Source organism: Spermophilus citellus, assembly GCF_964194105.1.
Source record: "Spermophilus citellus genome assembly, chromosome: 4".
NCBI classification, from domain to species: Eukaryota; Metazoa; Chordata; class Mammalia; order Rodentia; family Sciuridae; genus Spermophilus; species Spermophilus citellus.
In genome coordinates this window covers 143,957,829-143,985,388 of record NC_138185.1, presented here as the reverse complement: position 1 = coordinate 143,985,388, position 27,560 = coordinate 143,957,829, and the positions used below count along the sequence as shown (strand labels likewise).

General features: G+C 39.1%; 1 protein-coding gene across 4 annotated transcripts in view; it reads left to right on the top strand.

Moving 5' to 3' along the window:
• Positions 1-27,560, top strand: part of FMN1 (formin 1) — a gene marked incomplete at its 5' end in the record, with an annotated part of 399,390 nt that overhangs the window by 361,331 nt on the left and 10,499 nt on the right. For all 4 annotated transcript variants that reach the window (XM_081291956.1, XM_081291955.1, XM_081291954.1 and 1 more), the window contains 2 exons: positions 5,853-5,904; positions 10,772-10,921. In XM_081291956.1, the coding sequence (XP_081148082.1) occupies positions 5,853-5,904; positions 10,772-10,921 (202 nt within the window). The remainder of the gene's footprint in view (positions 1-5,852; positions 5,905-10,771; positions 10,922-27,560) is intronic.

Below are 27,560 nucleotides of genomic sequence, written 5' to 3'. Positions count from 1 at the left end.
AGAACTCAATGCTCATTACTTGGAAACAATTACGTGAGAATAATTATAAGTACTTCTGTCTGCCTCACTCCTAACCCTATGACTGCCAGGTATTTATGAAATTATAAATCAGTTTCTTGCTTTCTATTCTGAGGATTAAGAAAGACAAAATGGGCTCAAAGAAGAGATGACACGACTTTGGGTTGGACCTGGAACACATACTTCTGTATTAAAGTCTTACAGACCTGGGGAAGGACATGAGTTCTGTAGGTAAAATGGGAAAAACTGACCTTTTCAGCAGAAGACACCCAATCTTCCTTGAAAACAATCACAAGGAAAATCTCCTCTACTGAAATAGGTTATGGATATTCTTCAGAAAATAATTCTATATTTTTTTCCTGAAAATTTTTAATACCCATCCTGGAGTCAGAGAGATATAGAATATAATCTCATTATTTCATTTTGCCTCACCGTGCTTCTCAGATATTGCATTTTTATATGTTGAAGGTCTGTACAACCCTACATTGAGGAAGTCTATCAGCGTCATTTTTCCAAATTTATATACTCACTTTGTGTTCTTTCCCGTCTTGGTACCTCTCTCGGTATTTCACACTTTTTCATTATTGTTGTATCTGTTATGATGATCTGTGAGGTTTTCTATTACTCTTGGCATTGGGGGCTTCAAGAACAGTGTCCATATGACAGAACTTCACACCAATGAATGTTGTATGTGTACTGACTGTTCCACCAACTGGCTATTTCCCCATCCTTGTCCTCTTCCCCAGGCCTCCCTATTCTCTTAGCCACAAAATATTAATATTAGGCCAGTTAGAAATCACATACTAGCCTCTTAAGTATTCAAGTGAAAGGAGGAGTCTCTCACTTTAAATCAAAAGCTAGAAATAATTAAGTTTAGTAAGGAAAGGCACATCAAAAGCTAAGCCTCTAGAAGGAAAAAAAAAAAAAACATAGCCAAGTTGTGAATGCAAAGAAAAAGTTCCTGAAGGAAATTGAAAGTGCTACTCCAGTAAACACACGAATGATAAGAAAGTGACACAACTTTATTGCTGATCTGGAGAAAGTTTTAATGTTCTGGATAGAGGATCAAACCAACCACACATTCCCCCAAGCCAAAGCCTAATGCAGAGCAAGACTCCCGCTCTGTTTAATTCTCTGAAGACTGAAAACAGTGATGAGGCTACAGAAGGCAAGTTTGGAACTACAGGAGGTTGATTGGTGAGGTTCGAGGAAAGAAGACGTCTGCATAACATCAAAGTATAAGGTAAAGAAGTGCTGATCTAGAAGCTGTGGCAAGTGATTCAGCAGAACTGGTGAGGTTACAATGATGTGACCACACTCAATGACAGATCCCGTGTGGATGAAACGGTCTTCTAGCCTTCTTTTGGAAGAAGATGCCTTCCAGGACTTTCACAGATATAGAGCAGAAGTCAGTACCTGGCTCCCAAGCTTAGGAGAGCAGACTGACTTTCTTGTTGGGTTTTGTGTTGGGCTAACACAGCTAGTGAGTTTAAGCTAAAGCCAATGCCTATTTACTATTATGAAAAACTAAGGCCCTAAAGACTGATACAAAATGGGCTCCGCCTGTGCTCTATAAATGGAACAACAAAGTCTGGATGACAACACATCTGTTTGCAACATGGTTTACTGAATATTTTAAGCCCACTGTTGAGACCCACTGCTCAGAAAAAAAAAATAGATTCCTCTCAAAATATTACTTCTCAGTGACAGTGCACCTAGTCACCCAGCAGCTCTCGTGGAGATGGACAATGAAATGAATTTTGTCCTCATGCCTACTAACACAACATCCATTCTGCAGCCCATTGATCAAGGAGTGATTTTGACTTTCAAGACTTATTATTTGAGAAACACATTTCAAGTCTATAGCTGCTGTTGATAGTGATGGATCTGGGCAAAGTAAACTGAAGACTTTCTGGAAAGGATTCACCATTCCAGATGTCATTAAGAACATTCATGATTCACGGGAGGAGGGCAAAATATCCTTGTTAACAGGAGTTTGGAAGAAGTTGACTTCAACTCTCATGAATGACTTTGACGGTTTCAAGATTTCGGAGTAGGAAGAAAGAGCAGATGTAGAAATAGCAACAGAACTCACAGCATTGAAGTGATAAAGGAGGGCTTAAAAGTTGGCACATAACTGTCTTGCATTCTGATTTGCATTCCTTTATTCCACAATCATTGACTAGAAAGGGCCATTTCTGCTTCTCTTGGTGTAGGTTATTGTATACATGAGTTTCAGAATTACTGTTTTGAGGCAATTTCATGACAACTAATGAGACAAACACCATGCAATGCTCAAGAAAATAAAATCCTGAGGCCTAAAAGATTTGTGCTGAAGAAAGTGGTCTTTACTCAGTAAAGACTACACCAAATAAAATCTACATAAATGTCTCCTAAACAAAAACATATTTTCTTGAGATGCTCTGTTGCTTCTATGCCAGTGACTATAGAATTATGAAAAATACATACTGCTGTTTCATGGAGAAAAATTAAAATTTAAGAAAGCAATACCAGTTCTACCAATGACAGAAAAAATCATTGTGCCACAGGTAAGTCATGGAGCGAACTTACTTCCCTCTCTAATTTTGCTTCCAGAAATTTCTCATGATCACTGTGAACATATAGCCTTGATGAAGAAGTTTGAAAGATCGATGTTAAGTGAGACTTCTCATTGTTATTATTCTGACTTATTTCTTATTACTTTTATTGTTTTGAAGGTATTGTCATTCTAAGCAGCTCCTTTACTCCCCTGGTTTGGAAAAGAGTTAAATTTAACTTGCTGCAGGCAGGGAGATAGCTTCTTGTGAAGGAGAGAGAAAGAGCCAAGGGATGCTTATTTCTCTCTCTCCTAATGCTACTATCTCTCCAAACTTACTCTTCTAAGAAGACGCCTACCCACCCTACCCCCACAGGTGGTACCGAAGTTTAAATTGAAAAAAAAAAATAGCATCTAAAGACTACTGTCCACAGGGCTTGGTGGAATAGAAGATTAAATAAATCTCATACATAGATTCAGAGCCACTATTTGACAAAGTTGTAGGATAAGGACAATTTTCATCTAAGACTTACTCTCTTCAATTTAAATATTGTCTCTCCTGTTTTCGGCCTCGTACTAATGTGTTGTACACTAGCTGTCTAGACATGTCTCATTCATAACCCACAGAGGTTCCTTTTGTAGGCATCCATCTATGCTCTGGAATATTCCTGCTAACCCTGGTCAGAAATTACTTACACTGGATCTTTTTCTCTCAGGGTTGATTGTCTGTCTTCCCTAACTGGAATGAAAGTTCTACAGGGACCTTTGTCTGCTTTTTTCACTGTTGGGACCCAAGCACCTAGAATAGTGTCTGTGTGTGCATGCATGAACAAACCCACCTATTTCATGATGTGTCGATAGTCAATAAGGGCCGAAGTCTGAGGTTGCAGAGATAAATATGGCTGGCAGGAAGGGTTGCTTTGTTCTACAAAGTGTGGGAAAACATATTTTAAAAGTTGAGATATTCATTTAAAAATCCCTTTTCAGATTCTCTCAAAAAAGTTTTGCTGACAAGTTTCTGATCTCTCCTAAATGGAACATGGCTTTCCCACTTCCCTGTTCACTTACCCACAATAAGATTCCCCAGTTCCAGCATGGAGAAACAAGGAATAGAATTTTAGGACATTGAGATGCTTACACTTGGCCCTTAATGACCTTATTTATTGATGATATTAGAAATTGAGCTTGTGACCCTAGTCTTTTAAATATTTTCTTTCCATCTAATATATTTGAATTTGACTTAGAGACTTTAAAATGTATGATGATATAGTTGGAATTTTCACATGTTGTGGTAAGAGAAGTATTTTAGGCTGGAAAAGCTTCTAAGTCACACATGGGGAGGAGGTCTTTTCTATCTGTGCATAGTCCCTGGGTGTGGGAAGAATTCAAACCTCTTAATTCTTCTCATTCTCAAGACTCTTTTCCCCGAAACTCAGAGTTACTATAATGTTTTTTGCTTCTTAATAACACTTTTCTTGAGCTAGGTTTGTAGCTCAGTGGTAAAGCGCTTGCCTAGCATGTGTGAGGCAGTAGGTTCAATTCTCAACACCACATATAAATAAGGTCCATTGACAACTAAAAAAATAAAAATAAAAACACTTTTCTTTAACTGGACATGATGCCTGTAATCCCAGCAACTTGGGAGGCTGAGGCTGGAAGATTACATGTTTGAGCCCAGTCTGGACAACTTAGCAAGATTGTCTCAAAATAAAAATTTTAAAGGTCTTGGGATGCAGCTCAGTGGTAGTGTCTGGCATGCCTGAGGCCCTATGTTCAATCCCCAATACTGCAAATACATATTTTAAAAAACATGGTACCTTCTTTTGCATTTGGACACTGTTATTTCCCATAGAATTATTAAAAAGTCTTACTGTTTAAGTCACTTTGAATGGGGTATTTTTTGTCATTAAGTTCATATGCAGTGATACTTGGACACAATCTACTTAGCACAGCGTGGAAGTACCCAGTTAGAAACCATCTAGTGATGGAGAAAAACTAAGGTCCTTCAGGAAGGCACTCAGGCCTGAGAGAGATGTTGTCCTCTCTCTTTTCACTGGTGAGAACAAATAGAACAAATAGCTAGTTTGATTCACCTTTGGGGGAACTTGCTCACTACTGAAAGTCATTTCTCAATATATGATTGGGCTGAGTACCAGACTATTTCACAGAGATTTCTGCTAGGTATATGACCATGGAGAGGAACATACAGCAGCAGATGAGCGGAACTGTGACTAAGCCCTGCCCAAAATTATTTACTGACCAAAACCAAATTAGTTTAATATTAAGCAAAATAATTTTAGTAATTGAAATGTATTATGCTTGGAGATACTAGTATAAAACTTTAGCCTCAGAATCTATAGCTCATGTTCATATTCTAAACAAAGTGTTAATGCTTAGGAAAGCTAGTATCTCTCCTTTTAAGTAAGTGGTATCCAATAAATGCATTTTTGTTAAATAATTTACATGGGTCCTTTCCCACATTTACATCTGTAACAGAAAGCAAGGCGAATGAAGTTTCTGCTTTATTGAAGCTTACATTCAATTTTTGTATGTAGACAAATGAGTAAAGAAATAGTCTGTCAGAAATACAGAGGCTGTAGGAGGAAAAGGGTAATCACCAGGTTGTGAAGGGGAAGTGGGTGACATGTCAGACGATAAGGTATGTTCTTTTCTTTATCAGGCCAGAGAAGATGGTATTTGAAAAAGTGAAACCTCCTTATTAGACAGTTCCCTCAGAGCATGGCTTCTTAATTTGTAGGTTCAGACTACATATCTCATATCATTGATTTCCTGAGCAGTCTTGTATGTTTTTTTTCCAAGGCATTTAGCAGACTGCCAAAGGAGTTCTGAGTGTGAGACAGTACATACGTGGGTACTTATGAGTTTATTTGAGTCCCAGAAGAGTTGCTGCAAATACTAGTGGATTTATTTTGTTTTGGAGTGAGGGAAACGTGATGGGAACATGCCAAAGCTTATCTGGCTGTGGCCCAAGTGACCACATCTACCAATCTGCCCTGTACTGTTCCAATTTATATCTTTGTCCAGGTGTAATTATTAATATCATTCCCTCTCACTCTCAAAAGTGTCCCAGAAGAAACACAAGATTATATGGTCACTGTTAGCTCTGTTTTCAAGAAAGCAGTGTGGCAGATGTAGCAAAGTGAGGGGTCTCAAGTGCTTGTAAATCCCTGCACTCAGATTTACTGTAAAAATCAATGGGTGCACTCAAAGCTATCCCATTATACAAAGAGCGTGATGAAAAATATCATTTTAATCATAATTATTTTCTCTCTCACAGCCAAAAAGGAACATAAAATGGAAGAAAGCCATTTGGAGAATGCACAGAAAAGGTAAGAAATTCTGACTTACTTGCAATTCTTTCTTTGAGAAGACATTCTTTATCATCATCATCACCATTATTGAGTGTATTCCCATTGCTGTGTGACCATCCATCTCCAGAACCTTCTTCATCTTCCCCACCTAGAACTCTGTACCCAGTAAGCACTGACTCCTTATTTCCCTCCGCTGGTCCATGGCAGCCATACTTCTACTTCCTGTCTTTGTGACGCTCTACTCTAGGGACCTCACGTAAGCAATGGATCATGCAGTGTCTGTCTTTTTGGGACTGGGTTATTTCATTTCCACAACGTTTAAGTAGCCATTCTTTGGACTCCATTTGTTAAAATCATGCATCCAGGAATGGTAGGGTTCAATTGGGAGCTGGGGTGAAAGCTCTGTTACAAGACTTGGGGATATTTTTCCCAAGAAATGGAGAATCATTCAGTAGTGACTTGCCTCATACATGTGCTGTGACACTATCACATCCATTTGCATCTCCTCCACTGCTCTGCTCCTGGGCCACTTCATGGAAGTTAGGAACAATTTCATCCTTTACCACTGGTTTAATCCAATTATTACAAACACCTAGGAGACTTTATCTTTCCTCAAATATACTCTACAAGATTTTTGTAGACAATGGGACAGGTGGAAAGAAGGGACAGCTTCAGCATCTGGAAAATCCCCCCAGAATTGGGAGACACCTCATGGGTCTTCTGTTTAGCCTCACACCCACTCCAGGCCTCTTCCCTGCTCCTCTCTCTCTCTCTCTCTCTCTCTCTCTCTCTCTCTCTCTGTCTCTCAGTAGACACCAGAGTGAGACCCTCCATCCCAGATAGCCTAATAATCATGCATGATGAGCCCTTGCAGGTCTTTCTTTTTTGCTAGTTGACAGGTTAGTCGGCTTGGTTGTCCCTCCCTTTTTGAAGTGACTAGAAACAGACACAGCCATTCTCAAATTCAGGGCAGAGGACTGAAATATGTTTTATTAGGACTGATTTGAAAAGTGCTAGAATATTAGGTGAGAACATAGGGGTAGGGAGCAGCATGTAAGGAAACCATGAGCCTCATAAATAGGTGAGGATAAGACTTTAAATCCAAATGAACAAACTAGAAATGAGCCATTTTCCTCTGCTCTAGCCACATTTTTTGAGTGTACTGAAAACCCCCAGACAGTGCCGTCTGCCCTGCTTTGACAGGTGCCAACATCTTGCCCCGCTTCTTACTGTAATTGCCAAGAAAATTAAAATTCTGATGAAAGCAAGATTAAGGCACATCTTGCAGTTTTCTGAGTGCAGACCTGTTCTTGAATCATGAGTATCAATCTGTCATGATAATCATTGAAAACTAAGATGATTACCTGGTTATGTTTTTAGATTTTTGTGCCCCCTACTGTTCTTATCCGACACTAAAATTTCCTTCCTCGATATATAAAATGAGTATGTGCCTGTGTTATAGAAATAGCTCATAGAGAGGAGACTGGCAACAAGGGCACACTGGTATTGGACAAAATAGAAATTTAGCTGCAGGGTAGCTGTCAAATTTCTAATCCTTTTTCAAGACTGTCAGTAAAGGAAAAAGGGGCCCACCTTAGAGAGGCCGAAGCTGCTGCTGTGCATTAGCTATGCTGAGGGGAATCATAAATTTTGGTTGTCAGCGTTTTCCGTGGCTTTGTGGCGAAGGTAGTCTAGCTTTCATGTCATTCATGAAATATGTCAGATGCCATCTTTAATGGAGAAACCACAGTTGTTTGGTTATACTCTTTAAGGAGGTTGTGGTCACTGTTGCAATATTCGTGTGAGATTTAGTAAATTCTTATGTTTTATTCTCAAGAGAAACAGTTTACTCTGAGGCTAAGGAATATTTGCTTTTCCTAAGCAGATTCTGAAGGCATGCATGTAAACCAGTAAGTGGATGTGTTCCGCTTTGGCATCCCAACGCTGTAAAAGTAGAACAGTTCATTTTGCTATGGGCTCTTTGATATAATCGTTGTCTTTACTCTAAAGATGTTTGGCTGAATTTAAATGATACAGATCAGACAAGGAATTATAGCATGAGGGAAAAGGAGTCAGGGACTAGCTCAGGGAGAAATAAAAACATTGTATAAAACAAAACATATGATTAGAAATCAATCTTTTAAAAGCTGAATGCTATTTTAGAGTTATCTGCTGACAATTACAAATTTCAAAACTTTATCATTGATTCTTTGTTTCCTGTCTATTGGAGAAAATTATCCTAGTGGCTAAATATCAGCAGTTTTCTTGCCTAGATTTCAGAAGGTTTTCAACAATCAGTCTTCTGTGAATCAAAACTGAATTTGGAATGAAGAGCGATTTGTCTGGGGAGGACAATAGTCTAGATCTTATCAGACAGTTGTGGGTTCATAGTCTGGCTTTGAGCTTTTTCTTAAAGGGGTTACACTGAAATCAAATGAGGGACATCCTCTGAGCAACTTCATCTTTGTCAGAATTGCAGAGCCCAGAACCACACCATGCTCTGGGACTCTGTTTGCCCTGATTCTTCCAAAGGGGGGTAACTTGCTTTCTGCATTCTCAAAGCAGTTACAAAAACATCTGGAACTGGGTGTTTCTTTTTAGTTTTTATCCCCATGCAGAGGAGCAAGCAAGGACTCACAGGGAAAGGCCAAGGGGACAGTGGTTGACTTTTGAAGTGGGAAAAGGGAGGTCCTGGGATGTTGACATGCTTCTCTCAGGCTCCATGATAACCACCATCCAATAATCATGCCATTTTCTGAAGCAGCACCCGTATTTGCAATGTCTCCGTCTCACAATCTAGACTCCAAGGAATGCTGTGGGTGATCCATGAATCTCAGTGATGAGACTCACGGTGCTCATCACTGTGTCCTGCTATAAAATAACCTCTTCATCTAAATTCAGAGAACGGGAGATTTTCTCTTCTCTGTTAATGCACAAGTCCATCTGTGTCTGTATTGAAGGTGAACATAAAAGAAAAGAAGAACTGATGGGGAGCCCTCCTGGGGTGATGAATGTTCTGGCTCTGTATGATAGAGAGGGCAACTGTGTCTAAGGTAGAAACAAAGAAAATGACTATTTTATCTAAGTGCCTTTGTCAGTGAGCATGAACCACAGAAGGGAAGAACAGAAAGAGCATTTCCCCCAGGCAGTCAGGGGACCTGAGTTCTAGACCCAAGTCTGTCAATAAATGAAGTCATTCAATCTTTCCATGCCTCTGTTTTCTTATCTGTAAAATGAGAATATTAAAGTTACTCCCTTTCAATTCTAAAGTCCTACGACCTTATAGGAAACTTACGTTCTGCTGCTTTAGGAACTCTTCCCTTATGTGTTCCCATACTGCAGTCAGTATAATTTCCATTTTGAATATGCTGTAGAGTGCACATTTGGTTTTATAAGTATTTTGACTGCCACAGCATTAGAAATGTCTGGGCAGAGAGTGGACTTTGCTACTTTCTTTGATTACTGGCTGGAATTATCAGAGAACCTCTTAAGAGATTACTACAGCCCTTGCCTTTCTCCACATATGCACTTCAGTCTTTTAATAACCAGGGTCCAAAACTCCCTGACCAGTAGTTTTAATTTGCATTAAAAACAGATTTGTTATTTACAGAAGCACAAAGAATTTATGGGACTCAGAGCTGTAGCTCCAGCTTGGATCTCACCTAATCGTAGCCATGGAATCAATTAACAGTTCATCTGTGAAATGTGATAAAATCTTATGAGATACATATTGCCCAATAACTGAGAATGAGATGAAAGTATGCTCCATCATAGTAATGGGACTTCAGGGTTTTATATGTGCCATTGAATAGAGTTCCATTAGGAACTCAGTATTCAGGACGGTCACAAAAAAAAAAAAAAAAAAACAGAAAAGAAAAGAAAGAAAAAGAAAAAGACACTGTGTCTGAACAGATGATAGGGTATTGAGTAATAAACCTGGCCAGCCACTCCTGCTTTGATTAGTTTCCAACACCCCAGAAAAGGGGGCTATTTAAGTGTTCTTGCTTGTGGCAAATGAGCTTGTGTGGCTTGGGGTGGGTGAGGGTAAGAGGGAAAGATTGAGTTCAGAACTAAAAATTGCTGCAAAGCTAGTGTCTCCAAGGAGGGCTGCTTGGGAGGCCTGGGAAGTCGGCTACACAGTGAGGTTCCATGGGGTAGGTCTTAGTGATACCTGGAAATCTACTCTGGAAAATCTGAGTTCTTTTCTGATCAGATTGAAGATCGTTCTCAAGATCAGAGGTGATTTTTCATCCAAACATTGCTAGTTTCACAATTATATCTATTTTTGTTTGTTGGTAGATTATGTCTTTATATGGTATCAAGCGTCTAAATGTAACTCTCTTAAAGATCATATAGTCTGAGTCTCCTATTGTACCCTTGAGAAAATTGAGTCATAGATACTGAGGGTTCAATGCAAGATAACAAAGCCAGAGTATGCCAGAAAACAGATAGAACTGATTTTCCTTGAAACATTCAGCAGTTGAGTTGTTCCCAATGGATATCTACCTGACTACTACTAATGCTATTGAGTCAGTATATCATCAGTCTTGTAGTCATTAAACACAAAATGAAGAGCAGGTAAGCGACATGGATTTGAGATGAAGAACAAACTCAAGAAGTTTAACATACATACTTCTTTGGATTATATGTGCTGTTTTTAATAGATATAAGAAGTTTCCCCAATCAGGTTGTACTTATTGACAAATCAGTTTGGACAAATTAGTTTTCTGAGGCTTAGGGTATACTATAGTAGCCACGAGCCAGAACTCATCTTTAAAGAATAGGTGTGTGGCAAGCTACCCGCTTTTCCACACCCCGGTGGGTTTGGGTATTGACAGTTTCTCATCGTCTACCTCTCTCCATTTTTTCCCCTTACCTGTTGCAGTTTTGAGACAACAGTAGGATATTTTGGAATGAAGCCAAAGGCCGGTGAGAAGGAGATCACACCGGGCTACGTGTTTATGGTGTGGTATGAGTTCTGCAGTGACTTCAAGGCTATTTGGAAACGGGAGAGTAAAAACATCTCTAAAGAAAGGTAAGGTACTAAAAAGCATTAATGCTCCTCAGGCATTAATTTCCAACCCAACAAAGTGTGTATATTCCACACACGCCCATGTTTTCTTTTGGATCAAGTGGACATCCAGGAAGGATTATTGCCTCAGGGTTCCTAGGGCAATTGGGAGAAAGCTTGCTGTCCACACAAGCAGATACGCTTATACAATCTGATAAGTTACACTTTCTTAACCCCTCCTAATTACTAGCTAGCAAATGAAAGGAGAGTTGTGCTAATTTGCAACAGATTGCTTCTCTGTGTATTTTCATGTCCGCCCAACCTAAATGAGGCAGCCTCGCCGTCGCAGACAGTACAGACAAATAAAAGTGAATGCTTTTCCCATTAATATACTGAACTTGCATCAAAGGGAAATCTCCGAGGCTCAGGCCACACTTTACACAGTGTTGAAGCCCCGCGCTGGATTTACAGCGTCACTTCTGACTCCCCGTATCCTGCTGAGGACATCAAACTGCACACCGCTCAGCCTCCTTGCAGCCTCCTGATTTTATTAGTTGGGGGTAGAAGAAAAAAATTGGCCCTGAATATAGGCTGTGTGTGTGTGTGTGTGTGTGTGTTCGTGTGTTCATTCTCTCTAGAGAGACTGACATTGGCCCTGTTTATCAAAAAAGTAATTATTCTTGTGGTCAGGCTGCTGCTATCCTGTAAAGGGTGACATGGATTTAGACTTCCACTAGCTCTAGAAGAACAGATGTATGAGAACATCATTCAGAATGGCCTGGAAGGAGAAAAAGTTCCACAAAACAAAGGAGACAATTCATTTAATTATAGAAGCTATATCTCACATAACAGACCTAAAATACCATAATTTCTGTTCTTCACTTTGTAATCAAAGAAAAGTATACATCCCATATTCTTAAACATGCACAAAACTTATACTAATGTTTGACCTTTAAGCACTATTTTAAGATCATTGTTTTTAAGACTTCTAAAATTTAGAGATTTTTTTACCCAGTATTAATGAGTCTCTAAATATTTTCTCAAGGAATCTTTTTTTAAAAAGCCATTCTTTCCAAGGAAGTCAAAGAGCTTTAAGAATGTTTATCAATACTGGGGCTGTAGCTTATAGCTCAGAGGTAGAGCACTTGTTTAGCATGCATGAGGCCCTGGAATCAATTCTCAGCTCCACCAAACAGAAAAAGAAAGAAAAAGAAAAAAAAAAGCAGTTTATTGACATGTCTTTCCATAATTACCTCTTTGGGAATATGGGAATTAAACTGGGTATATTTATCATATAGATAAATCAAAGAGAGAAAATTTAAATCTATAGCATGGCAGGATAAGTATGGTTGACAATAGTTTCACTTTTCAAAATAGCTAGGAGAGAGAATTTTGGATGTTCTCAACAAAGAAATGATGAATGTTTAAGGTGACGGATGTTGCAGTTACCCTGACCAGATATTACACATTGTAATAAATGTATTGAAATATCACACCACCCCCCTAAAAAATGTAATTATGGACCTCATAAAATCTAGAAAAGTCAAGGGATATGTTAAAAATGGGTTGTTGACCACATTATGAAAAACATTCTAAAATTCTTGGCACCCAATAATGCTTATCTGCTTATCTAGCCCTTAAAAGTAAGCTAAAATTAACTTCCACAAAATCGATTCTTAATGAGAGTGGTAGAGTGAGCTCCTCTTCCTGTTTCAACAGGGTGGCAGTGGGCCCACTGGCTCTCCAGGTCCACACAGAAGGCTTGGAACCCAGCAATGGGTTCTGAATGTGCAGCTTTTGATAAGGAATTTGCATGTCCCATTTTGAGCATAGTCCTTAGTGAATTTGTCCTTCGAGTTTTAAAAATGGTCCAAAATAATAATAATAATAATAAACAAAAAAAAACAGCAGAGAGGGTAATGGATTTCGTTTCATGTTAATAATCTTCTGTTGAAATACTGAATTGTATTCCAAATTAAGAAATTTCCCCTATCAAAGAAGTTAGACCAAACTAATTGTGGGTGGTATCTAGCCATCTTCAGAATGACTTTTTCTCTGATTCCCCACCATCGCATTTTCAGAGTAGCTTCCTGGGTACAGCTGGTAAATTGCCTGTTTCACACTCTGTAAACCAACACCTTTAAAGGGTCACGACTTCACAAGACCCTTTTCAGTTCTCATTTAGCAGTTTCAGGGTCTCTTCTTTCTAGCCATGCTTTGTGAGATAGATCACCAAGGTTTCCCACCTAAAGCAACATCTCTGAAAGCTAATGACAGCTTACAAAATATTTTTGGAAGCAACTTGTTTGGAAAAATCTATCAGTAAGGAAACAATAGTACATTATGTATATTCCTGTTCGACCAGTTAAAGTGATTATCCAGTTAAAGTGATCACCCAGGTTTTCTTGTGAGGTAAGAATTTTTTTCTTTTTTTGTCTTTCTATCTGCTAAGGATTTTAGCTTTCAGACTCTTACAATCATATATTCATTAGGATAAAATAAGCAAAATAATTTAAATTTTTCTATTATAATTAAACAGGAAACAATATAATTACTTTGTTTTGACATTTATTTAATGATATTTGATATTATTATTTTGATTAATCATTCCCCAGAAATTCATGAAGTCCCAACAATACTGAATGTCAAGAGGTAACATAACATCATCCACAAGAGTAGTACAAAGACATTCTGAAAAACTAAATTCTTAACCAAATGAACCTGACATCATATAGCTATTAGGGGGGGGAAAATGTAGTTTGAATCCCATCAGAAGAAATTGAACTCACTTATTTTTAAACATGTTTGAAAACCACTCTGGAAAGCAGTATAGAGATTCCTCAAAAAACTAGTAATAGAACCACCATTTGACCCACCTATCCCACTCCTTGGTATATAGCCAAAGGATTTAAAATCAGCATATTACATCATCAAAGCCCCATCAATGTTTATAGCAGCTCCATTCACAATAGCCAAGCTATGGAATGAACTTAGTGCCCACCAACAGATGAATGAATGGATAAAGAAAATGTGATATGTATGTACGAAACAGTATTACTCAGACATAAAGAAGAAAGACTTTATGACATTTGCTAGTAAATGGATGGATCTGGAGAATATCATGCTAAGTGAAATAAGCCAGTCCTCAAAGCCAAAGGTTGAATATTTTCACTTGATATGTGAAAGCTAACCACAATATGGAGGGAGAGAGGAAGAATAGATATTCAGTAGATTAGACAACAGGGAAAGAAGGGAAGGGAGAGGAGAGGAGATAGGAAAATGAAAGACAGTGCAATAAATCCAAAATAATTTTCCTGTGTACATATATGAATACACCATAGAGAATCCTACTATTGTTTATATCCATAAGAATGGGGATATATATATATATATATATATTCATTTCATGAATATATGAATATATATATATATTCATTCCATGTTTGTATAATTATATCAGAATGAATTCTACTGTCTGTATAACTAAAAAGAACCAAAAAAGTAAAAAAATAAATAAATAAAAGGAAGTCATCTAAAAGCTAAGAAATCTTTTGGGAAAATGAAATCAGTAATAGTATTTTGTAAAAGAAAATGATGTTTTGTTTAAACTCTATTTCCAAATGAAATTAAAGTATTGAAAACTATTTTAGGCCATGTGAGGTTAACTTTAGGTTAAATAGAGAATGTTTACTACTTCTTTCTGCTTAGTGTGACTTCCATGCATATGCATTAGCTTGGTGCAAAGTTGAGATAAATTTATCTCCAAACAAGGCAACAGCTGCCCCTAATAAAAGCAGGAGGAATCTATAGACACAAAAATGACTTATGAAAACTTCCAATATTCCTGTCCCTTTTGAGTGAGCAATAAACTATATCATTAAACTGGTGTCAGGCACCACTCTGGTTGAGTAGAAGAGATAAGATATTCACTGGGACATGGTTTTTCTGTCAATTAACTATCACTAGAAGAGCAATCTACTGTCTGTTGTATGTTCATAGCATCAAATTTTCCTTTTAATTTAGGATAGTCTTAGGCAAAAGTGCAAACTCCTGTATCCAGACACAAATCCAGAAGCCCCTAAACCCCAGACTTTCAGTCTGTGCCCACCCAGTCATTGTACTACCCCATTAGCAAGACTCATCCTCCAGGGAAGCATACCAGTTCCTTCTCTTATTCCTTCTGAGTATAGGTAGTGCCCATCAGTGAAAAAGAAACCTCTACCTCTAGTGGACAGAGTCAAAAATCAACATTTTAACCTTTCACTCTGCCATTAATTTGCTTCATGATCATGGGCCATTTACTATGTAGGACCCAGTTGTCCCTATGATGAAATGCATGCATTAGGATGAGACAGGAACTAAATGTTAGCTCTGATCTCTTCTAGCTCAAAGCCCCTATGAATCTATCAATCTAGAAAGGACTTTTTCTAATAGATTGAGGACCTCCATCTTTAATTTTTAAGATAATCCCTCTCTTTGCTCTTGAACTCATTAGGAACTATATTGGAAGACATTCAAGCCAAGGTCTGACAGATGAATGGGGGAGAGGTTGGAAGCTGTCACTGCCCTCTTTAAATTGGTCAGTGTCTACAATTACCTTGCCTCTCTCCCCTAGTTCTTTATGTAAAATATTTATGTTGGTCTTGAGGATCACATATTTTTAATTAAACTAACACAAAAAAAATATTTTCCTCTGCTCATTCACATCCAACAATGCATTTGGTGGTATATTATAGTTCCTCAAGACTGTATTTTAAGCTTGAAAGCAGCTTTTCCTGAGTTTTACCTTCTTATATTCTGTTACATTTGTGTCTCTTAATATTTAAACATTCAGTGAATTTTTAGCACATTCTTTTCTTCCACTATGTATCAACAGATTTTATCCAAGTATATGCATGATGGCAAGGAGGTAACCTAATTCTTGCTGCTACCTTTACGGTATATTCTTTATCCCTTTTCTGCCTATTATGATTGTTTTAGCTATTTAATTCCTCTGGGTTATAGATATATTTATATCTTATAAGATATTTCATCATTTAGAAAATATTAAGACTGCTTCCACAAATGCCCATGCATACACACAAACCACTCCCACCCCCACAAAATGAGCTATGAATTTGCAAAAGGTGAAGAAGGCCCAGGGGAGTCATGACTCCAGGAATAAAGTCTGGGCAAATAATTAACCCTGAGCCAAAGCAAACTTTTTAAAAGTGCTATTTAAAAAACCCATAATGGGTAAGTAATGAGTGGATAAGAAGTTTGGTGAATTTTAGGTGAAATGCAAATACAAAATTTCATTATGTACATAGCCATAATATCTATAATTTACACCATGGGGGAATGGATAGTTACTTTGTTATTTTAGTGCAGCTAAATACCAACAGGAATGTTGTTTTAAGTATATTTTGTGCAGCTATTATGGTTAATTATGTGACTGCCATTGCCTGGACAGCAGATAGTTCCAGGCTGTTTGGGGTTATCCCAAGGGCGGTTCTGAGAGCTCTCTACTGCTTGGGTTGCTGTAGGACCAAGAGTTTAGAACCCACAAAGGGGCCATTGAGCGCAGGACAGACATTGCAGGTATTTCATGTCTTTGCATGATATAGTTATTTCTGAAAAAAACTCCCTACACTAAAATATTTATGTATTGAATTCTGCTTTCCTTCTGACCTCTATACATGACCATTTCACTAACAAGTGACTTTCTTTTCCCTAACCTTCTATTATGTAATTAAATGGTTTATATACACCTAAATGCTAAGAAGTTTCTTATTTTAAAGGGATTTCTTAATAATATAAATGATCACCCTCTAGTTAATTGGCAAAACTTTGAATTTTCCTAAGTCCCATTTGAAAATAGTTCTGTGCAAGTACACAAACAGTAAATGCCCCCAAAGACCTTACTTATGAATACAATTGTCATAATGACAAAAATAAAACCCACTTGTTAGTTTCCCAAGCAAAAATTTTAAACTGCCTCCTTACAACTAAAAATATTCCATGAACAAGGAGAGTATACATACTAAAAAATGTTAAGAATTGTAAAATCCTTGATTTTTAAAACAAAACACTCCTCTTGACCATCCTTCCCCTGGAAGCTATCTTTTCCTTTCCCTTCTCACTTTTAGGAGAATGGTTTATATTCATTTCCTCACCACACCCTCTCTCCTATATCTATAAGTATAAAGTCCTGGCTTCCAAAACAAGGACCAAAATAACTGTCATTTAAGGGACAAATTAATTTTTCTTTGCATAACAATCTGTGTAAGGAGTTTAGATGTCAGGGGCCCAGTTTCCCTTTTTCTTGTGGCATTATCTCTAGTCACAAGGCTGAATGAAGATGGCACATGTTGTGTCCACCACACTCCAGAGTTCCAGGCAGGGCAGGGGAGAGCACACCCTGTGCTTTCAGCAGGATGAGCTGGAAGGTGCTTATGTCTCTTCCCAATTTAGCCCATTGGGGAGAACTTTGTCTTATGAACATACACAACAGAGACTAAGAAGTGCAGGCTTAGCCAGGAGCCATGTGCCCAGCTAAAGTCTTGTGGGTTCTGTTACTGAAGGAAGCAAGAGAATGGCATGTTGATATCATTGGAGCCTTTACCACATTTCCTAATTGCAAAATCAAATGGCTAACCCAGCTGCTGCTTATTTTTGATGATGCTGGTAGTTTTTTCTATCTTGAAAGGCCTCATTTCTGATAGTATACTTAGGCCTTCTTTCTGTGGAGGTGACTGCCCCTCTGCCTCCTCCATTAACTTCTCTTTTTCATTAATTCCTCAAGGGTGGACCTTTTGCAAGGTTCAGGTCTCAGTCTTCCTCCTTTCTTCTCTCCACCCTCACCCTCTCTCAACAATATTCACAGCTTTGCCAAGACCTTTCAAGTATTCCTATCCAGAACTGACCTCCTTTCTAAATTTTAGGTAAATCTCCTGTTACACACTGGGACATTGCTAAAGATGCCCAACCCTCATCTGCACTTCATCATGTCCCCGCTAGAAGTCATTCTGTCTCAACTGAGGCCCAACACTCTTAGGTTCCCTAACTTACACTGTCCTCCTCATAGTAGCAAAAGACAGGCAAGAAACCCAAATCATCTTCAGTGCTGCGAGATTCATTTTCCACCTCTTGCTGACACTTCTCAGTTTTGCTCCTCTGAGGTCATTCTTCCTTGTCTTAGATTCACAGTGGCTCTGTCTTAACTCAAGACCTCATCATCTCACACCTGGGATATTGAAACATCCCTGTAACTGTTCTCTGTGCCTAAAGGTTTTCTATTTCCTCTTTGTCCCTTAACATTGCATCTAGCTAGCTTTCAAATCAGAAATTAGACTGTATCAATCTCTGTAAGCATATTCTGTTGATTCCCATTGCTCATGAAATAATGAGATGAGAAATAGCTATGTTTGATACTTTCATTCATTGATATTTTGAGTCCTCACAGCAACCCTAAAGGATGAGAGAGTAAATGAAAAGGCATAGTTTCATGAATAACCAATTCGAATGAGGATAAAATCCTAGGGGGATTTTGTTTTTTGTTTTTGACACTAAAGCTTGAGCTCTTTCAAGTAGTCCATATTCTTTCCCAAGTTACAGCTGACCCTCCAAGAACCTGTCCTCAACCCACTTGGCAGCCTCATTTCCTATCCACATCCTAGTATAATGACTACTTTCTGGTTCTCCCACCTGTGCCTTCTTGCTTTGTGTTCTTATTAGATAATTTCTTCACTCTGCATCATCCCTGGCTATTTTCTGATCAGGAAATAGTCATCCTTTAAGGACAACCTCCCCCACAGCCTTGGGATTCACTGCTGTGCCATTTCCTCTAGAAATTGTCCAAAATCCTCCTACGAAGAATTACCTTTTCCCTGGTCTTTGGATAGAATGTTTTTCTTACCACTCTTTAGCATTTAACTTATTCCAACCTGTTATTTTAGCCATTTGGTGTGTCTCCTTCCACCTCCAGGATGTGAGATTGTTCTCCATTGTATCTTCTATGGTGTGTTCTCCAGCATAGGGCTAGAAACAGGTTTATTGACATAGAGAGGGCTTCACACAGCATGGTCAATCAGTAGCAAGTGAGCACTGGAAATCCCGGGTGGTATGAGAGTTTGGAGGAGAAAATGATGCAAAGGAAATGTAGAAGCTAGAGAGGACTTTGGAAGGATATTTAGCTATAAAAAGGATACCCTCAGCAGGGCGTTGAAGGGAAGGAAACACAGAAGCCAGTAGGGGAATGTTGGAGATCAACAGCTCACAAACCTGCCAGATCTTCAGAACCACTATAAATAGATCCACTGAATCAGAACCCCAGAGGTTGGAATCTAGGAATCTGTGGTTTTAGAAGTTCCCCACAAGGATGGCAGAGCAAGAACATTTGTGCCTGATTGTCTCAATAAATGCCTTGACTCCACTGCCTCTCTGTCTAAATGTACAGAATTAACTTCAGAAGTGGGAGAAAGGAGGACAACTTTACCTTACCTTATCTTACCCACAGCCAAGTTTAGGGACTAGACTTTGGTGATCTGGTATCTCTTAATTTCCTGCAGTTTTAGGTAGGAAATGAGCTACAGATTGATAAAGCAGATAAATTCAACTACTTAGAAAAGGAAGAGATGAGAACATTCTAGAAGGTCACATTGCTTGGAGGAATCACATAGTATGATTTTTGGAATCAGCCTAACTAAGTGCTCTCTTTTTGATGGGTCCTTCTCTGAGTGCTTTGTCTACCATGGTTTCTGGTGTTTGCATATTTCTGGAATATAAATCCTAGAAGATAAGTACAATGCCTTCTACTAATTTGTTTTCTCACCACTAAATTTAAACACAATCTTCAAAAATATCTGTTAACACATTCTTTTAAAATATCTAATATGTCTTAATTGCTATATAAGCTATGAAACTATTTCTGTAAGACTTTAATGTACTGTTGTTCACAGACTGCTTCATTTATTTTTCTCCAATCTCTGGGAGCTCTCTCTCCTCCAAAACTATGGGTGTTTATGGAGCCTCCAATTTTGGCACTTACTGATTTGTTTTTCATTTTTTAGGTAATAAACATTTTATTTCTTAAGTAAATTGTAGGATCCTAGAAGATAAGTACAATGTCTTCTACTAATTTGTTTTCTAAGACCTCTGTTTCCTTATGCATAGTAGGTGCTCAATTAATATTTTTGAACAAATAAATGACCATTATGTTTTCTTTTGCCATGTTGAAACTGATTATGAGATTTGCTGTCTGCTGTAGAGAGATGAGACACATTACTTATTTGGATTGTTGTGGTGGAATTCCTCAAATATATCCCACGTGGGTCACTTTTGCCCAAGAATCGAAAAATCTTAATAGCTTTGTTAAAGAGAATAGACATGTTCAGAACAAGAAAGATTAGTTGATGGGGTAAAACAATCACCTTCTCTGTTCTTGATTGCATACTTTCAATTAGTTTAAAAAAATAGAAAAAAAAAAAACAAGGAGGTGAAGATCCCTGGGATTTATTGCTGTGCCAAGCCTCAAACCTCTTTGGAGCTCAAATCAGGACCTTAGAGAGCATCTGTCCACACTCTATTTCTCTAGCTTGGCAGAGAGCAATGGAAACCCAAAGTAAGTCTCCTGCATTCAGCCAGAATATTTCTAAATTACTTATCTGTGAGACTCTTGACAGCTCCTGCCTTGGGCAGAGATGCACAGAGGGGGCTGCCTGGGTAGTATGATTTGAGGGGCGCCAGGAAGGCTCCCTGTTCCAGACAATCTCCCCTGCTTCCTCCCCTTTTTGTTCTAGTCACTGTGCAAACAGGCTCTGATCAGTGTAAGTTTTTGGTGAGACTCCTTAGGTGGTACAGGGTTCAAAAGGAAAAGGGGAATCAACATCAGCAAGCACAGGCATGTCTTCATTGTCAGCATTGGAAATGTCTTCCAAAGACGAGCTGTGCACTTCCATTTCATTTGCGGGTTTATAACACAGAGCCGCCCTCACTTTTCTGAGCTGTCTCCCAGGCCCTCTTCCCAAGGAGGAGAGGCAGTGCTGTTACCTTTCACTCTGCACCTAGATCTCCGGGTCGGCTCAGAGTGTTATGTCTACCAAGTGCAGAGTGATTGGCTTTAACTGATCAGGCATTCCAGGGCAAGTCTAGCCCCCCTCCACTTCCACTCCCCTGTGGCCTGGAGGAGAAGCTCTGCAAACGGAAGCAGCCTTTGTTCTGCAATTAATCACTCCAAGTCAAAGTGTGTTTGGGTACTACAAGTGATAACCCACAAAAACTACCAAGTGGCTGATTTGTGTAACTGCTGAAATTCAGTCTCCAAAAGGACTTCCTTAGTTGAAAACAGAAAAATATCTTACTGAGGAATGGGGTGTGGAAAATTGTCAGATTTAGGAAGTAGAAACGATGGGCTAATTTATCATGGAATAACCTTCAGAGGATAGATCCTGATGTGTGAGCAGCTCAGTCTTCTAAGCCCACGGCTTGTATTTCGTTCCTGCTGGTCTGTCTTACCATGACAGCCAGCGAGGCTGACCTGGGGGGCATGAGAGTAGAGGGGAAAGAGGTAGCCAGGGTCAAGGGTCAGGCTCTGAGGAGAGAATGGGCCTAGAAGAGTGTGCGTCCATCTAAGTATGTGGCCCTGTTTGCCTGCCTGAGATAAGTGGATTGAGAGTTACAGTGTTTCATATTTGTCTATGTCCTTTTTCTGAGTTTTATTTTCTTGCCCTTTGGAAATGTTCCAGATAGACTAGTCAGTGATGTTTTTGTCAGCTCCTACAGTGAGAGAGAAATTTCCCTTTACATTGAGGAGCTAATGAAATTGTTTTTGTTTTTTAAGTTGTTGATGAACCTTTATTTCATTTATTTATTTATATGTGGTGCTGAGAATTGAGCCCAGTGCTTCCCACATACTAGGCAAGCGCTCTACCACTGAGCCACAGCCCCAGCCTGAGTTTGGTCTTGTGGTTTTCTTTTTCACTGACAGTAGAGAGTGACTTTACTTATTCTTTTGACTTTCGTAACTATAACCGTGGCCTATGGTGGAAATAATCAGAATTCAGAAATGCCTAGTTGAGTGAATTCTGTCAGGAAGGGTAGAAATAACAGCAGTCCCCACAGCCCCTGGCAGGTCTCCATGATTGCACTTATTTAGAACTGAACCTGGACATTAGTCCCTTCTCCTGTGGCTACAGAGGAATAAATTGACTCAACAAACTGGTGGCTGTACTTTATTGTTAACTTATAGGGTATTGAAAGACCTTAATGAACTCCACAGGGCAACTGAGACATAGCCGGATGTAGCCATGTCTTCCTCAAAGCACATTACAGCCTCTGTGATGTTAATATCATCTATGTTTTAAGTAATCCTTATAAGGAAAGTATCAACTTGTTGCCCAATCTCCTCTGTCTGAAGAGCCATAATTCATATTGTAGTGAATTATCTGAGGCAACAAAGTCCCTCTACTCCTCCCTAAAATCTGTAAGGTGCTCCTTGTGCTATGGTCTATTGTTACTTAGTCCTGGGTTGCAAGAAAATCGTTGTGAAAAGAAGTGAATAGGAATTTGGTGTATCATCTCTGCAGCTGACTTTTTATTCTAAAAGAGACCACAAGAGTATCACCATTTGCTTGTAGAAGATGCTGGCCCTAATAGGGATTGCACAACCATCCCTCGTAGATTAGGCAGACTGGGAAGTCATTTATTTTACAGGTGCTAGGAGGTACCTTTCCACTTCATACATAAAGACCTCTCCACCTTTCAAAGGGCCCTAGGTCACAATCAACTGGGCGGGTGATGAAGACGTGTTTTTTCCAAATGTGGCTCATGGTGTTCCTGCGTGTATTTCAAAATAGTCATGAGTTCTTGATTTCGTTAGAAAGGTTCTAGGTTCAGCTCTCTTTACCTTTGAGGATGAATCTTGTGGTATAGTGGCTTGGACATTCAGCTTTGGCCATTGTGCTTTTTAGGGAGCTTAGGTGCTCTCTGTGGCATCCATTTCTATGAGGGTTGGCAACAGAGCACATTCTGCCCGTTCTCTAGACCATTTTGGCCTGCTTCTTTAGTGAAGAGTGATACTGAGTTCCTAAAAGAGACATACATCACAGCTGATCTGATGTCTTGCTTTTCCTGGCACATGCTTCATGAACCGTGTTCCCCCAGTGCCTCCCATTTCTTTACCTTCACCCACCGGTGTTTCCAAAGTCATTGACACTGAGAGCCATGGAGGAAGCGCGTGGTCTGTGTCATGCTGTGAGTGATGTCTTCAGGTCACACTACTGGAGGGCTGGTCAGGTTTCCTCTTTGAAGTTTAGTAGCACAGTGATGGTGTCGTACTTAAATCCATTTGTGCTCATTCCCGTCTGTCCTTACATACCTGACTGTGACTGTTTGCCAGAGATCTGTGATCTCCCAACCTCAGAACACATCTGGAAGGTTATAGGTAGGGGACAGTAGTACTGCTGGCCATGTTTTGACTTTTGTAGATTTAATAGTTATTAGATCCCCAAATCTGGAATCTGATAGCTGTGGCTGTCAGAAGAATCATCCTTTGTGAAGCCTCATCATCTCAAATCCAGTGTCCACCTCCAAGATATCCCTGGACAAATCTTTATGAAGAGGCCTCTGTTGACTGTGGTTCTCCTCAAGAGGGAGGCTGTTTTCCATTCCCCTCTAGGAGCTCCAGTAGGTCCTTTTAAGTTCCATACACAGGAGTTATCCAACTGAAATTAAAATTTAAAAAATATTCTTCTTGTACAAATGAATACACGTTTGAAATTTCAATAGATAAAACAAAACTTTTCTTACTGAAGCAGGACTTAAAAGATGTTATGATTTAAAGGGATCCCTAACTCTTCCCCCTCTCCCTGAAGCATCTTTGCTTAATAACACCCTTTGCAAGACACTTTGCAGCTAATGCTCTAAGGTCTGAGTTTTGCAGCTGTGTCAGGATGTGAACAGCCCAGACACAGCATTATCCCACTCCCTCAATATCTCATCTCTTTATTGGTTGTTTTTGCTCAATCCTGTTGTCAAAAATGAAGATGCTTCTCTTATTATGTACTTGATGATGACCCCAGGGTCTGCTGATACTGATGATGACTTTAGTATCTGATGATTTTAGTATCATAAACCAATGAAATACTGAATACCAAAAGAAAAAAATGGTACTATGTTCCCTCCATCCCATGAATGGTTGGATTCCAAATTAGTTTGGTTTAGCTACAGCCACATAAATCTAGCCTGTAGAGAGCCCAGAGTGTGTTCACCTTTATGCTGTCCCAGAAAACAAGGCTACAATAGTTGGGGGCCTAAACTTCTATGGGAAAGCATGTGACTGAACATTTTAGCGTTCCAGGTGCCTGTGACCACCGCTCTCTGATGGGTTGAAGAAAAATGATGATTTTGTCTATTATCCTGCTCTTTTCAATGCTGGATGGGATCAGTGTTTTCTTGCAGCTTTCTTTATTCTACTTAAAGGCGGAACTCCCACTCCAGGTGATTCTAATATGAAACCAGGCTGCCACCCTTTCACGGCCAGGAGCTTTGGAGCAAACACTGGCAGCAACTACACTTTGCCAGGGCCCCCAACAACTCCTTGGGGGGAGTATAGGCATTATCATAAGAAAAAGGAGAGGGGATTTTCAAAACTTTCACTGAGCCATTTATGAATTGAGGATAGGTATATTCTTTCTCTAGCATGTTCATATGGGTTTTCCCCCTGTGTTTCAGATTTTTTTTTTTTTTTGGAGGAGAGGGCTTGTCATATGACCTTTTTCTTAGGTCAGGGGGTACCGGGGATTGAACTCAGGGGCATTTGACTAGCCACATCCCCAACACTATTTTGCATTTTATTTAGAGACAGGGTTTCACTGAGTTGCTTAGCACATCACCATTTCTGAGGCTGGCTTTAAACTCACCATCCTCCTGCCTCCCAAGCCACTGGGATCAATGGCATGCAGAACTGGGCCCGGGCCTCCCCAATTGGCCTTTACATCAAGTCTAAGTACTTGCCTATTAGTATCCATGAGCAACTATGTGTGATATTCTAGAATAAATATTTAAATCAGAAATAAAAATAGGAACAGCAGCTGAGCCAGAAACAAAAACAAGTCCATAAACCATTAAGCTAAAGAGGAGGTTGAGCATACATGTACCCGGAAATTGTCTAACCAGCAGATCTTCTTTGATTAGATGCAAAAGATGTTCTTACCTCTTAAGTGAGAAGCTAATTCCAGATGTGGAACAAAGTTATATAACCTATAAATCTCAGTCTCCTGTAGGCAGAGTCATGTGAATACCTTTAGAAATTCTGGAATGTATACATAGGTTGACATGTATAAATTTTTAGTATGTTTGGGTGGCACCCTTTCTCTTGCCTCATTTAATGCTCAATCAGCTCATCAATAACTGGAACTAGGTTCTTAAGTGTTTTTATGGGTTTTTCCCAAAAGATAAATGCAAAAAGGAATCATTTTACAAGTGAGTATTTACTAAACACTTAAACTGTTGAACATGAGGAAAAAGTTATTGATGCAGGTCATTCATTAGTCAGGTATTTGCTAAGAACTGACTTCTACAGGGCACAGTGATAGATGTAGAAACAGGGAGGGTCCCAGATATGCCTAAAGCCTGGTCCTTGTCTTCAAGTGGTTCCAGTGGTTTAAGGGAAATCAGATACCCAGTTCTAAGATGAAAAGCCCTAAGTGCCTTTAGAGAGTCACAAAGTGCTTTTTCACTCGCGAAAAGAGCAATTACTTCTGACTAAGAGAGATGAAGGAAGCTTTCATGACTTTGGCACTTAAGCTGGGGATAGAAGAATGGGAAGAATTTGAACACATGGAAATGAGTAAGGCAATCATGGAGGGAACAGTGAAAACAAGATGTAGGGGTGAGAAAAGCCATGTACAAAGATAGTAGTTTGGCTGGACTATAAAGCACATGGAGTGAAGTGAAGCAATGGATACATGATAAGTACTCACATGTAATATTTTCTTCAATATTTACATCAGCTATGTTATTTAGGTGTGGTATTATTCCTACTTTTAACAGATGAAGAAATAGAGGCCAAAGGAATTAAGTGATTTATCCAAGGACACTCTGCTAACTAAACTGGCATAGTATTCATGTGGAAACAGATCTGGGTCTGAAAAGGTAAGACAGAACAGGGGCAAGTTTGATTGCCAGGCTAAAGAATTTGCATCTTATACTCTAATCCAGGGATTGGCAACCTACAGCCTATGGACCCAATCTAACCACTATCAGTAATGTCAATAAAGTTTTTTGGAACACAGTGTTGCCTGGTCATCATGTATTTTTTTTTTTTTGTGACTGTTTTCACACTACAATAACAGAATCTAGGAGTTGCAGCAGAGACTGTATGGCCCACAAAGTGCTTTATAGAAAATATTTGCTAGATTGGAAGTCTTTGAAACTGTGGGAGAAGGGAAGCATTACTAATTGAGATCATCTTCACCTGTAAAATGGATTAGAGGGAACTAGACCTTTCAGAACACTTTCAGTGGTCTGGCCTCTCATTCTTTCATTCCTGGGTCATCAGAGTAGCCTTTCTCCAAGTCACCTGACACTTTAAGGCTTACAGAGGTCAGGCAGGTAACAAAAATGAGTTAAGAGTGCCAGGTTTAAGAAAGCCAACCCTGCAGGAAAGTTGGTAGAGGCCTCTGCTGATCTGGCCGCCCCAGGGCAGCCCATGGTGCTCCTGCCTCATCTGACTGCTGCTGCACCTTGATGTTGCCTGCCTTCCAGTTTTAGAAGTCAGAAATTGAATTATTATGTGAAATCTCCTGCATTTACAAATGATAGCAACTGAATTCAGATTTATTTAGACCTCCTAAGACTGGTGAAAACTGAATTTAAATTTACTAAGCCCTTCAAGGTTGATCAAACTGCAACACTCCCACTTGCAGTCTTTTCCATCGTAATTGCCAGAACTTAATGAGGGAACTTAATGCAATTCACAATAACAACCCCAGAGTAGCTCCTTCAGCAGGCATGTGACACTTTGCCCACAGTTTTTGAAGTACATTTTGAAAATATAGATAGGTTGAACAGACAGCTTGGCCATCAATCTCTGGGGGGATCAAAACAGTTTTTAAGACTCACCTATATGCTCTGTCTTGTCAACCAATACATATGACAGAGCTAGATTGTCATAATATTTGTTTCTTATTACATAAGTGTGATTAAAAGTAGATGAAAAAAGCAGCCTGACCCTCTAAACATGATGTAGATGCTATCATTAAGGACATACAGAGAATATAACTGAGAATTTGTTGGTTTGTATTTTGTAGGATTAGCCTTGAACATTGGTGATGACATATTCACTTGAGATTTAAGGGGTTTCATTTTTCCCCATGACCCTTAACACACCTGAATTTTATAGAGACTAATCATTTGTAATGATTTTTATTCAATATTTATTGGTCACTTACTACATGTCAAATTCTGTGCAAGATGCTAAGGAAAGACAAACAGTAAGGACTCATCTCCTGCTTTTGAGAAGCTCCAGTCTAGCATGAAAGGCAGGTACCTAAAAATTATCACAGCAAAGTAAGATTCATGAACCTTGTAAGACAATGCAAAGAAAAGAGCCAAGTGTCAAATCTGTCCAACTGTTAACTTTCTTTATGTAACATATGTGCCTCAGGGGGGAAGAATGCGGAAA